Below are 12,474 nucleotides of genomic sequence, written 5' to 3'. Positions count from 1 at the left end.
TTGCCTGGTGCCTCCGGCTGTTATTTGTCCTGGGGAGGTGAAGAAACTTTGTTATGCATTTAGGAGAGGAATGATCCCTAGAGGAGCTAGAAATACTTGATTCTGGCCTTCCTGGGGGAGTGTGGGCAAGGCTGAGCCAGGATCTTTAGGATCCTTCTTACTCATCTCTCATGTTGGCACCTACCATGCCACTGCTGCCCAGCCTCCAAGTTCATCTTAAATGGTCCAGGAACTCCCAAAACTCCTGTGGATTTTGGGGGAGATACTAGGCTTTCTTGCTTCCTTTCTCTCAGCAAGTATTTGCCAAATGTAACTGATCTTCAGAACAAACATCGAAACCTTCCAGATCAGTATAGACTTTTGTTCAGTTGCTCAGTCATGTCCGACTCTTTGTGACCCCATGGACTGCAGCACACCAGGCCTCCCTATCCTTCACCATCTCCCGGAGTTTGCTCAAACTCATGTTCATTGAGTCGGTGATGCCATCCAACCTTCTCATTCTCTGTCCCACCTTGTCCTCCTGCCTTCAATCTTTCCTAGCATTAGGGTCTTTTCCAGTGATTCCAAATGTAACCAATCTCTAGATGAAAAATCAAAGCCTATCCGACCTCTGTATACTTAAATACCTCAAATCCATATACTGGCCAACATCTCTGGGTAAGATCGTTCCTGACCAGGATTCAAAAACAGCATGATGGGGACTTCCCTGGCAACCCAGTGGTCAAGACTCCACATTTCCACTGCAGGGGTCATGGGTTTGATCCCTCGTTGGGGAACTAAGATCCTGCATGCCACATGATGTGGCCAAAAATAAAAACAGCATGAGAGATGTCTATCCTGCTGCTGCTGCTGCTAAGTCGCTTCAGTCGTGTCCAACTCTGTGCAACCCCATAGATGGCAGCCCACCAGGCTCCCCCGTCCCTGGGATTCTCCAGGCAAGAACACTGGAGTGGGTTGCCATTTCCTTCTCCAATGCATGAAAGTGAAAACTGAAAGAGAAGTCGCTCAGTCATGTCCAACTCTTAGCAACCCCATGGACTGCAGCCTACCAGGCTCCTACGCCCATGGGGTTTTCCAGGCAAGAGTACTGGAGTGGGGTGCCATTGCCCTCTCTGGATGTCTATCCTACAGAGGTCAAAAAGAAATATAGCTGCTAACCCCTGACAGCTCATGACTTGGAACGGTCCAGAGCAAACTTCTGTTCTCAGTGATAAATGTATTCTTTCTGTAGACACCTGTTCTTATGCTGAACTCTCTAACTTTCAGATTTTTTTTTTCTGGGGCAGGTGTTTGTCTCCTAATTTTTAAGGTCCTGCATCTTATCTTTTCCCTGTGTGGCCTGCCAGGTTATAGTGTGAAGTGTTAGTCACTTAGTTATGTCCAACTCCTTGTGACCCTATGGACTGTAGCCTGCCAGGCTCCTCTGTCCTTGGGATTCTCCAGGCAAGAATACTGGAGTGGGTAGCCATTCCTTTCTCCAGGGGATCTTCCTGACCCAGGGATCAAACTTGGGTTACCTGCATTGGCAGGCACATTCTTAAGCTTCTGACTCACCAGAAAGGCCTAGCTTAGGATAAGCTACTCTGCAATACGAGGTCCCAGTAGGCTAGGAGGAGTGAAGCAGGGGAGAGTAGCTGCCAGTGGACCCGCCTTGCCAGCCAGCCTGCCCCATGTGAATCCCAAGGGGGAGCAGATGAGGACTCTTGCCACGTCGTCCTGCTTTCTGCTAATTGCTCTCCAAACCTTTTGCTTCTTGGGTGTTCTTTGTGGCCTCTGGCTTCTCGCCTCTGCCTTGATTCAACTATAAAGGGATCCGAAAACCAAGTTCTTCTCATTCTCACTGGAAGCAGTGGCTGTGGGGAATCTTTGACATCCATAAGCGATGTGGGTATCTATGAAGTTTCTAAGGGAGTTGGTTGTTTTCGATGGATTGAATCTGGTGTTTTTTTAAAACAACACGAAGTTATTTGATTCTTGCGACTATTCTTTGTGTGACAGAACAATGAGCAGAAACTTGTGACCTGCTTCTGTGACCTTCTGGTTGTATTCTTCTACCTCTGAGTAGCTCCCTTGCTCTTGGCAATATGCCAAGCAATTTTGTAAATTTTGTCTTTGGGTGGAGTTCTAGCTCGACGTTCAGACACTTAAGCCTGCCAATGTTTCAAGCAAATTTTCATTAGCCTCTGAAGGTAAACGTGCTTCGACGCCTCCAAGGTTGTCACTGTTGCCATTGTGATTCATTGGTCTATAAAGATTTTTGTTGCCTTTTGAAGACATCTGTGAACCTTTGATGCCTGTTTCCTGGGCACAGGGCATGCTGCCTGCCCCACAAAAGTCACTTCAGCTGGGAGAGTCGTGATGGCAGGCGGCTTAGCTGTCTATGAAAGCAGGAGCGTACATTCACCTCTTGATTCTTGGTTGCTGACGCTTTGCTGCTGCGATTTAGCGGGTCTCATTGGTCCCCCCTCCACGTCCTCCTCTTGGTGAACCAGGGGATCACCAGGTAGCCTGATGTCGGGGTCCATGGTGCTGGGAGATGCGGTTGATAGCAGAAGGTGTCCCCCCACCACCCCTGATCCCAAAGCCCACGCCTCCCATCTCAAATGGGGAAGGTCTTTCTAAGCGAAAGAGAGTGTGATAAGAAAACCCATGAGACCGCCCTCCTTTAGGGCTCTTCTAGGAACCACAGGGAACAGCATCACCAACCATTGCAACAAAGTGGCGTCAGTTCGCTTCCCCAGGTGGAATGTTAAGCTTTTTGCTCTCTTTCATCCTGATAAATTTAGAAGCCCAAAGAGCACAGTTTGCTGCTTGCCCCCAGCTTACTTTAAATACCAGGGGATGCCACTGGACCCTGCTGCAGAGTTTTGAGTGGCCTCCGGGGGTGACTGGATCCCCTGTAGAAGGTGCCTGTTTATTGGTGGGGGTCCTCAGAGCCAAGACGACTTGCAAGCTGGTGGGTAGTGGATCCCAGAGAGAGACCAGCTGCCCCCAAAATGCCTTGGAGAAGAGAACTATTAACACATTATTGACCAGAGAGGTATTAACACCACAGCGTTAGCTTCTGCAAAAATGCCCCGGTCAATAATGTGTTAACAGCGACACTAGACGGGCGGCGTGGCAGTGGTGGTGGGGGTCTCCCCTCCGCTTTCCCCAGGGGAACGTGTGTCAGAAGGTGTCCCTTTCTGTGTGCATGGCGTAGCACCATTGTCCTCTGTGCCCCTCATGGAGGCTCCCTCCCCACACATTTTCGTAAAGGACCACATCCCACCTGCTACAACCCATCCCCAACCTTTGGTTTGAATCTTGCTGCACCTCTGCAAGGTGGGCAGACCGTCACGGTGTGGCAGCTCAGTGCTCCTGGCCAGCGTGGGTGACAGCAAGGGGCAACCCTCTGCTTATCCCCAGTGGAGACGGGGGACTGCCCGGTGTTCTCCCTGCATGAACATCTGTCTCCCTTAACACTGGCAGTATTAGCTCTTGCCATAGTCAGTGAAGGCTTTGACTACGTATCATGGCACCAGTCACCTCCTAGACCAGAGGAAAGGAGATTGACCACCTTCTAAATCATATAACTTAGAAAAGAGCGGATGGCTGCTTCTGTGGATTTTTTCCCTTCCTTGTGACATGCCCCCAACCCCTACCACAAGCACCAGGGTCAACTCTTCAGCTTCTGTCTTTATTCACCAGTGCGCTTGGTAGGATGCTCTTCACCTGTGCAGACAGAAAAGTCACTTTAACTGGAGAGACGGACTAAGCAAACAATTTCAAGGCTCAGTGGAAACCCCAGGCTTAGCCCCTGACCCTGACAGAGAGCCGCTGTGTGTCCGGAGGCAGGCGCAGTGTTTGCCACACTAATGTCTGTGTGTTTCTGTCCCTGCAGCCTTAGGAAAATCCAAAGGTACAGTATCCTCGGGTAGCCATGAGGCCACGTGCAGTCTATGGGAATAGCGAGCAGTGCCTTAGCGAGCTCTGCAGGGGTGAATGTGCGTGTCTGGTTGCTTTGGCCGATGTACTCAAAGCTGTGTCTCCCCTTCTTGAAGTGGAATCGGGGGGCGGGGACTGACCAGAGCATGATCAGCCCCGCCCTGCTCTGTAGACCTTGCAGAGGTTGTAAGCCAGCCAGCATCCTGGGGCTGGCCCGGGAGTCCTGAGTCGGTCCTGTGCTTCCCAGGTGACAAAAAGAAGGATGGGTGTTCAGGTGTCCCTGCTGGTCGGTGCTCTCTTCTAGTCTGATGCTGCCCTCCCCCCTCCCCCGCCCTGCCTCGCCTCCACCCTCCACTTGGGAGGAGTGGGTGACCCCCCCCAGCGAAGCCGCTCTCTGCTCTGAGGGAAGCTTGGGTTCCGGGGAGCTTGTCGGGCATGCCGTGGTCCTAAGGCCAGCGGTGCCCAGGCCGCCCCAGCCTGGAGCTGCGGGATGCTCCGCGGAGCACGGCCGCCGCCTCGCTTCCTTGGTCCAAGAGATGCTCGGGGCTGCGCTGCTGGCCGCTTCGTGGGGGCGGGAGCCCGGCGCCCTGGGTGCGAGGCTAAGCCTGGGTGTCTCTGTGTCCCCGGCCAGCATGGGCGTGAGGGTCATGGACACGTCGTGGGTGGCTCGAAGAGGCTCCTCGGCCGGCCGGAAGGCATCCTGCGCCCCGCCTGCCATGCAGCCCCCCGCCCCGCCCGCTGAGCTCGCCCCGCCCCTGCCGTCGCCCCTCCCGGAGCAGTCCCCGGAGGCCCCCATGGCGCCCGCGCTCTCTCCATCCGGCCTCGGCCTCCAGCCTGCGGCTGAACGGACCAGGTAAGTCCGGGGCGCTGGCCCCCCACCCGACCCCCCGGGTAGGCTAGCTTGCAGTGCACGTGGATGAGGGGTTTCAGGTTTGCTGCACACGCTCAGAGCCTCGTGCAGTTGGTCATGTCCCCTGTCCCCTTTCTAAGCATCCTGGTTTGGCTTCTGCTTCATGCTGGCAGCAGGTAGGGATCATAGCCCCTGTGTGATCAGAGGGTGCCCAGGCTTTTTGAGAATAGCATCCCAGGTGCACGTGTAAGGTGGCAGCTTGCCAAAGCAGGCGAGGAAGCTGAGTTCCCAGTTCCTCTGTCCCCTCCTGTGCTGGTACAGCTTGTTACCTGTTTCGAAGTTTAGAATTTCAGTGGTTCTCCTCTCCACTCCTCTTCCTTTAGATGCATAGGGGCCATTTTTACTGCTAAAATGGGAGCAAGTCAGGTAAAGAATGGAGGTGACAAGATCATGCATTTCATTCTCGTGGAGGAAGAAAAGAGTTAGGGAGCCTGCTTGTTCCAGTGCTGGTTCCATGAGATTTTATGGAGAAAGGGCCTTGTCCCTCCAAAAATGGAAAGTGTGATCTGAGCCGGAACGGGGTCGCTGGTCCCCAGGGGCGCAGGGGAGGAGCCCCCCCCACAAACCCCTTTGAGAGGGGCATGGTCAGAGGGAGGGGATTCTACAAGCGGGGTTGCACAGACCCCTTGGCTGTTTGTCTCTGTTCTAAACAATTCAGAAAATTAGGAAAGCCACTTCACCAGGCCCACTGTGCATTCTGTTAGGAATTGGAAAAATTTTGGCGACTTTGGAAATCTGAACCTTTCAAGCCAGTCTTTGTATGCACTTGTGTGTGTGTGCACATGCACACAGATACCAATCCCTAAGTGAAGGGGTTGCAGGATTTTTTTTTTTTTTCTTTAATGTATAGAAAGTATTTTCCTTGTGAGATGGGAAATGACAGAGTTGGCAGGGGCTAGAGATGACCCTGGATGGGGTGGTTGCTGATGGCTCCATCAGAGAGGGCAAGGGGTTGCCGACCCTGGCCATGGAACCATGGGCTTTGATTCTGTTTCAGGATGCAGGAGGGGGGAGAGAGGTCAGCAGGAAGCAGGGGCTGCTGTGGGAAGGAGGAAACTGACAAAGAGGAGACTTCCTGGAATGGTCTGCTGGGGAGAGGGCCAAGGCCAGGAAAGGGCACTGGCTGTAAGGGGGCCACCTGGAGATGGGAGTGGAGCTCAGGCCTTCAGAGCCCCCACGAGGGGCTGGTCACCTCCACAGGCATCTTTGAAGGCCTTAAGAAGGTCTGGGAGGACCACACCTGCCCAGAGAACATAAATTCAGTTCGTGATTCTGATGCTGAAGCTGCCTGAGTTCAGGGACTGACTCTGTTTTATAACTCTTGTGTTACAGTGCTTCTAAAAGCAAAGAACTTTCTCCAGGATCAGGGCAGAAGGGAAGTCCGGGTTCTAGCCAGGGGACACCCAGTGCAGGCTCACAGCCCGGGGCACAGCCGGGCACGAGTCCGGGCCAGCCACCTGCGGACCAGAGCCCTCACACCCTCCGGAAAGGTACGTCACAGCCACCCTCATGACTAAATAAATAAAAGAGGGCAGTGTGGAGACTTACCCGGGGCTCTGGTGGTTAGGACTCTGCTTCCACTGCAGGTGGACGGGTTCAATCCTTTGTCATCGGGGAACTAAGATTCTGAATCAAAAAAAAGTAAAAAGAGGGAAAAAAGTAAAAAAGAGGGCAGTGCAGAGGAGTCGGGGCAGTGGTACACCTAGAACAATGCAGATCTGTCCACATCTACACCTGGGATTCTTAAAGGGTAAACACCTCCAGGGCAAGTACACGGGACTGAGGGCAAGGACAGGGAAAAGACAGACTGAGTGATGGAGGCTCTGGGCCTCTGTGGCCGGAGGACTGGGTCAGAGGTCTCTGTTATGGCATCCCAGAGCCACTGGAGGTTCAGCCAGAAGAGCTTCCTGCCCCGAGGACAGTCGCTTTGTCCAGGGTCCAGTGTCCAGGTCCGTCTGTAGTCGTCCCCTCCTGGACAATGCATCCTCAACTCCCACCTTCTCTGAGCAACCCTGATACTTGTACCACTGTGAAGCGATGGAAGGACCCTGAACTCAGCCGCTGCCTGGGGGTGGGACATATGTGTGTGTGTGTGTGTGTGTGTGTGTGTGCGCGTGCGTGCGTGTGTGTGTGTGTGTGTGTGTGCATGTGCGCCAATTACAGCAGGAATCGAGAGAAGAGGAGGAGACATTAGTGAACAGGTGGGGCAGATAGGAAAACCTGTAGTTCTAGGTGAATTTTTAAAAATGGCATCAGCTGCCCTCAGGGTGCCAGGAGCTGGGCGTGGAGGCACTGGTGGTGAGGGGTCGGGGAAAGGTGCTCACAGCCACATGGATAGATGGTGAGTGCCACTTAACAACCCTGTGTGCTGATTCGTCTTTCAGTTTCCAAGAAGCTGGCACCCATTCCACCCAAGGTCCCCTTCGGCCAGCCAGGGCCCCTGCCTGAGCAGCCTGCCGGCCAGCCATCCCCACTCAGCCTGTCCCCCACGCCCCCCAGCACCCCATCACCCTACGGACTCAACTATCCCCCGGGCTACTCCCTGGCATCGGGCCAGCTCTCCCCCGCGGCCCCGGCACCCCCACTGGCCTCCCCCTCTGGCTTCACGGGCGCCCTAAGCAAGTCGCGGCCCACCCCGAAGCCCCGGCAGAGGCCCACCCTGCCGCCGCCCCAGCCGCCCACTGTCAGCCTCGCCGCCTCCAGCCCACAGTCCTCAGAGCATCCCGTGCTGGACGGCGTGTCCCCCGGGGAGAGCATGTCAACAGGTAACCTTGGCGCGCGTGGCATCTGGGAACTTGGCAGGAGGTGGGCCTTGTTTCCAGGGATGACCGTGCTGGAGCCACCTGTGGCATATGGGGTGGTCTCCTTAGAAGCCCCCCTGAGGCCGTGGACACCCCCGGGCCCAGTTGTCCTGCAGAGAGGGGGCTCCCTAGGGGATTTCTCCCAATTGAACACCCGCCAGCCTGGGTTCTCATCCTGCATCTGGGGGCCGAGCGCCCTGCGTCCTGGGAAGAGGCGGCTTCAGGAGGGGCTGGACTGTGATGGCAGAAAGCGGGATCACAGCACAGGTGTGTCTGGGGCTTTGCTCAGCTCAGCACTGGCAACTCAGTTACCAGTTTTCACCGTGAGAACAGAGGTTGAGAGACAAAGACATAGTTTCCTAATAACTAAACAAGCCTTGTGGGCTTCCTGATAACTCGGTTGGTAAAGAATCCACCTGCAGTGCAGGAGACCCCGGTTCGATTCCTGGGTCGGGAAGATTCCCCTGGAGAAGAGATAGGCTACCCACTCCAGTATTCTTGGGTTTTCCTGGTGGCTCAGATGGTAAAGAATCTGCCTGCAATGCAGGAGACATGGGTTTAATCCCTGGGTTGGGAAGATCCCCTGGAAAAGGGAACAGCTACCCACTCCAGTATTCTGGCCTGGAGAATTCCATGAGTCCATGGGGTCACAAAGAGACATGATTGAGCGACTTTCACTTCACTTCAAACAAGGCTTATTAGGAAAAGGTTTTTTCCTTAGCAAAATATATTTAGAAAGGGCTCAGTAAAGAACCTGCTTGCCAGTGCAGATGTGAGAGATAATGGGTTTGATCCCTGGGTCAGGAAGATCCCTTAGAACATGGCAACCTACTCCAGTATTCTTGCCTAGAGAATCCCATGGACAGAGGAGCCTGGAGGGCTACAGTCCATGGGGTCGCAGAGTTGGATACAACTGAAGTGACTGAACATGCAATTTCAAACAAGATTCTGTAAGCCTGGTTCTTTGAGGGGCTTTGTGGGACAGGCCCATGACAACTAAAATTAGTTTTACTTTAACATCAAAGGTGGAGCTATTTTTCCTCTAGGAAAATGTGTAACCATAACCCACACACACCACACAGATACATGCATGCAAGCATGCTTGAACGCACTCATACCACAGATACACATAAATCACACACAGATACACCATATATACACCTACTGTATACACACACCACACACACACATACAAACACAGCTGTCTCCACGCAGACACGCCACACACACACTGGAGGCAGCAGTCTGGCCTTGGGTCCTGACTTGTGCTTTTATTCATCCCCACATCTGCCCTCGGGAGTGAAGGTTCCCTTGACCACATGGAAGGAGAACCCATGGGTTTAGTGCTTTGCTGCCTAGAAGAGACTAGTCCAGTGCACGTGCCTGGGGTGGGGGAAACAGATGTATATACCATGGGGAGCGGCCGTCTGGCAATCTGGCTTTCTTTGGATGTGATTAATGGTGAAGGCCCAGTTGCTCTGTCCACCCTGAGGCTCTTAAGACATTAAGGAGACCCCTCCCTGGAGAACCACAGTGAGCACCACCTCCCTCCCGCTGGTGGTTCTGGAAGAGTCCCTGATGGATGGCGGGGGTCCCAGCCACCCCTGGTTCAGAGCTGCTGCCCTTGAGCGGTCATCTGGGGGGCGGCGGCCCGGCCCCTCGTCCAGCGGGGCAGTGGTCTGAGCGGTGTGGTCGTCGCGGTTTGCTGCGGCCCCCTGACTGTGCGTTGGGCGTGCTGTGTCCGTTGTCGTCTCATCGTCTCTCTTCCTCTCTCCGCCTCCTGTCGCTGTGTTCTCGCAGCTGTGTGACACGGGGGACGCGGTTGTGGACGCGTGAGGGGGATTGCAGGGTAAGCGGTCCCGGCCTCACCTCTCCCGGCCGCAGCCAGGCCGCACCCCACGCTCTGCATGCACCCCGACCCGCACGGCAGCCTCCTGTGGCCTAGGGGCTCACCGGCCGCCTCCTGGCTTTTCTCAGGAGGAGAAAGAGGCTGCGCTCGGCTTCTCCCTCACTGTCCCCCTCCAGGGCCGCCCAGCCCCAGCTGCTTCCCACGCGGTCTTAGAAGGAAGGGGTGACGGCCCCCTCCCTCATCCCAGGTCTGTGTCACTGGATGGCCCGCTGGCTGACGACGTGTGCCCAGTGTTGGGGGAGGCACAAGCACCAGGGGTTTAGGGAGGGGCCCCCGGGGAGAGTACCTGCCCGGTCCTCTAGGATGGCCAGCAGGTTCTAAAGAACCCCTCGTGTCCGTTCTAGAATTCACCCCAAGCTCACGTTGTCCCAGGTATGCAGCTAGCCAGGGCCTTTCTGTCCAATTCAATGAAATACTCTGGGAGCCCTCCTACCAGTTTCTGCCAGGCCTCCTGCTCCTGTAAAGGGTAGAAGCTCCTAAAGAAACCAGAGGCAAGAACAGGCAGGAAGCAGGTGTCGGGGCCTGAGTCAGATGGGGCAGCCAGAGTCAAATGGGGCAGCCAGAGTGAAGCAAGGGGTCCCCTCTGCCCCCCAGGAAAGCTGCACATTCTGGACAGGAGTGGCTTTGCGGTGTCTGCCGCCCACATGGGCCCCCTGACAGGCCTCCGGGGGCCTCTGTCCCAAGGATGGGCCTCTCCTTTCTCGGCCGTCTGCAGGGGTTTCTCTCCCACTGCGTTCCAGCTGCCTGAGTTACCTTCCTGCTCAGTGTGGCTTAAGGAGTGGCCAAGGTGGCCGCTAGGCGGCTCTCCTCAGGCTGCGCGTCCTTCACCTGTTTTGCCTGCGGGCACCTTCCCACCTGTGTCACCCCAGTGACTGCCAGACCCAGGCGGAGTCAGAAGGCGCCCAAGGTCACACTCCGCCTGGGGACAGAGGCGGGGCTTTGAGTCCAAGCCAGGCCGGCAGGAGGAGGAGCACGGCCGAGCCGCGGACCCCCACCCCCCACCCCCGTCTCTGCTTGGTCAGGCAGGGGGCTGTTTCGGGGGGTGGGGGGTCAGGGGAGAGGAGGAGCTTCGTTCCAGAGCTTGCATGTTTGTGTGTCTTTGAAGACGGTGTCCACACGTCTGTCTGTCCACTTGCCGTGGTCTTCCTTGGATGGAATGTTTGACAAAAACGGGAAGCCCCACCCCCATCTGCTCCCCCATGGTGTGGGTCCTCAGTCCCCCACTCGGGGACGGTGAGGCTGAGCGGAGGCCAGAGCTCATCAGGCCCGGAGGGAGTGACAGGTCCCCTTAGCCCTGCGGCCCCGGGAGTTGGCGCTGCCGTCCGATGCCCGCCCCGCCGGGCCGCCAGCCCCGAGCTGCCTGCTGAGGTCTAGACAGACTGTGTGTGTTGCCTTGGGGACCAGTCTTCTTCCTGGTCTTTTTCTAGGAAGTGACCTTTCAGTGCCCGAGCAGAGGCGTAACTGGAGGCGAGCAGGACGGGAATGGGGGTGGCGGTGCCCACAGGGAGCAGCTTGCCCCCCTTACTCCCGGGGTCCTCAGGGAGACCCTTGTCCCACCTCTGCCAGCCCCTTAGGCATACATGTGTGGTCTTGAGTTGGGCCACTGTGTCAGGACCCCCTGTCCAGCCACGCACTTGGGAGGTGGCTGTGTCCCCAGGCTGTGACCCGATCCCTGCAGACTCCAGGAAACTAAATGCAGCCCTGACATCCCCAATCCGGTGTGACCTGGCCCAGCCAGGGGGCATCCTCTATACGCAGAGTCTGGTTCCAGGGGGTAAGAATCCGCTGGGCCTGAACCACAGGTAGGAATCTGGATGTCCGGGCCCATGGGCGGAGAGGGCCCCTTTGAGAGGCTGCTTCAAGGGACCCCCACACCAGCTGGCCCTTCCATGACACCCCAGGCCCCCAGCCTCTCAGCCCGCCCCCCACCCCTGCCGCCTTGCAGATCTGGTCCACTTCGACGTGCCCTCCATCCACGTGGAGCTGGGGTCGGCGCTGCGCCTCGGGCCCCTGGAGCACATGCGGCGACACTCGGTGGCTGAGAAGAGAGACTCAGAGGAGGAGTCGGAGAGCACGGCCCTGTGAGCAGCATTGCAGACGCGCGTGCACACAGCCCTGAGAGCAGCACCGCGCACGCGTGTGCTCACAGCCGTTGCAGCCGCCGCCCAGGTGGGACCCCTGCGGATGGCCACGTGGCAGGTTTCTGTGGTGCAGATGTTTTTTCGTCCCCTCTGGGTGGTGACTCTGGCCTTTTGTTTGATCTTTGCCTTTTGACTTTGTGCCTATTTTGATCCACTTTCGGCCTCCACGCCAGGCGACCGCCCTCCCCACCCGAGGGCTTATGTCAGAAATACCCTCTGCTGGGTGGGTGTGCGCGGCTCGGTGGTGGTCAGCCTGGGGCTGCCTGTTACCCGTGCTGACGGCCGCCGTTGAGTCCTGTGAGGTCCACCTGATGGTGCAGAGCAGGGAGGGGACAGGGGAAGGTACGGGGCAGGGGGCAGGTCGCTCTCAGGAGCCTGGAAGCCTGGGGCCCTGGCCGGCCTTCCTCTTCACAGCAAGGAGCCCGCCGGGGCAGACCTTCATCTGTGGGCTTTGATGTAAATGGCTGAAGACAAAATTTAAGTTTTACTCCTCCACGCTGTGGAATGAAGCTCCCTTTACTATCTTATGGTTTTCTATTTCTGAATTTTAAAAATGATCTTGAGTGTGTCTGGGGGACCCAAATGTAACTCCCCAGGCACCCCCCCAAAACTTGAGATGTGTCTCAGTAATTGCAGCCCTCCAGGGTCCCCCAGCTCACTAAGAAATGGGGTCAATTTCTGGAGGTCAGAAGTGAATAGCAATAATCCTGTCACCCAAAGCCCAGAGGGGAAGGGGGCATGGCCCGCGGAGCCCCCAGGCCCACACCCCCAGCCATGCGGTGGGCA

General features: G+C 56.3%; 1 protein-coding gene and 1 long non-coding RNA gene across 5 annotated transcripts in view; one reads left to right on the top strand and one right to left on the bottom strand.

Moving 5' to 3' along the window:
- Window positions 1-12,053, top strand: part of ARHGAP44 (Rho GTPase activating protein 44) — a 119,874-nt gene extending 107,821 nt beyond the window's left edge. For 2 of the 4 annotated variants that reach the window (XM_045164831.1, XM_045164833.1), the window contains exons 17-21: window positions 3,884-3,901; window positions 4,559-4,780; window positions 6,170-6,327; window positions 7,222-7,602; window positions 11,493-12,053. In XM_045164831.1, coding sequence (XP_045020766.1) covers window positions 3,884-3,901; window positions 4,559-4,780; window positions 6,170-6,327; window positions 7,222-7,602; window positions 11,493-11,632 — 919 coding nt within the window. In that variant the 3' untranslated portion in view covers window positions 11,633-12,053. Of the gene's footprint in view, window positions 1-3,883; window positions 3,902-4,558; window positions 4,781-6,169; window positions 6,328-7,221; window positions 7,603-9,438; window positions 9,488-11,492 lie in introns of all 4 variants that reach the window. The other 2 variants (XM_045164834.1, XM_045164832.1) reach the window with 2 other exon arrangements.
- LOC123465565 lies at window positions 8,890-11,486 on the bottom strand. The gene is made up of 2 exons (XR_006640797.1): window positions 9,834-11,486; window positions 8,890-9,438 (listed from the first exon to the last, which is right to left on the bottom strand). It is a non-coding gene; the product is annotated as an uncharacterized LOC123465565 (long non-coding RNA).
- Window positions 12,054-12,474: the final 421 nt, after the last annotated feature.

The sequence above is a fragment of the Bubalus bubalis genome, chromosome 3 (assembly GCF_019923935.1).
Source record: "Bubalus bubalis isolate 160015118507 breed Murrah chromosome 3, NDDB_SH_1, whole genome shotgun sequence".
Lineage (NCBI taxonomy): Eukaryota > Metazoa > Chordata > Mammalia > Artiodactyla > Bovidae > Bubalus > Bubalus bubalis.
The sequence above is the reverse complement of the archived record's forward strand: the minus strand, read 5'-3'. Positions and strand labels throughout refer to the sequence as shown.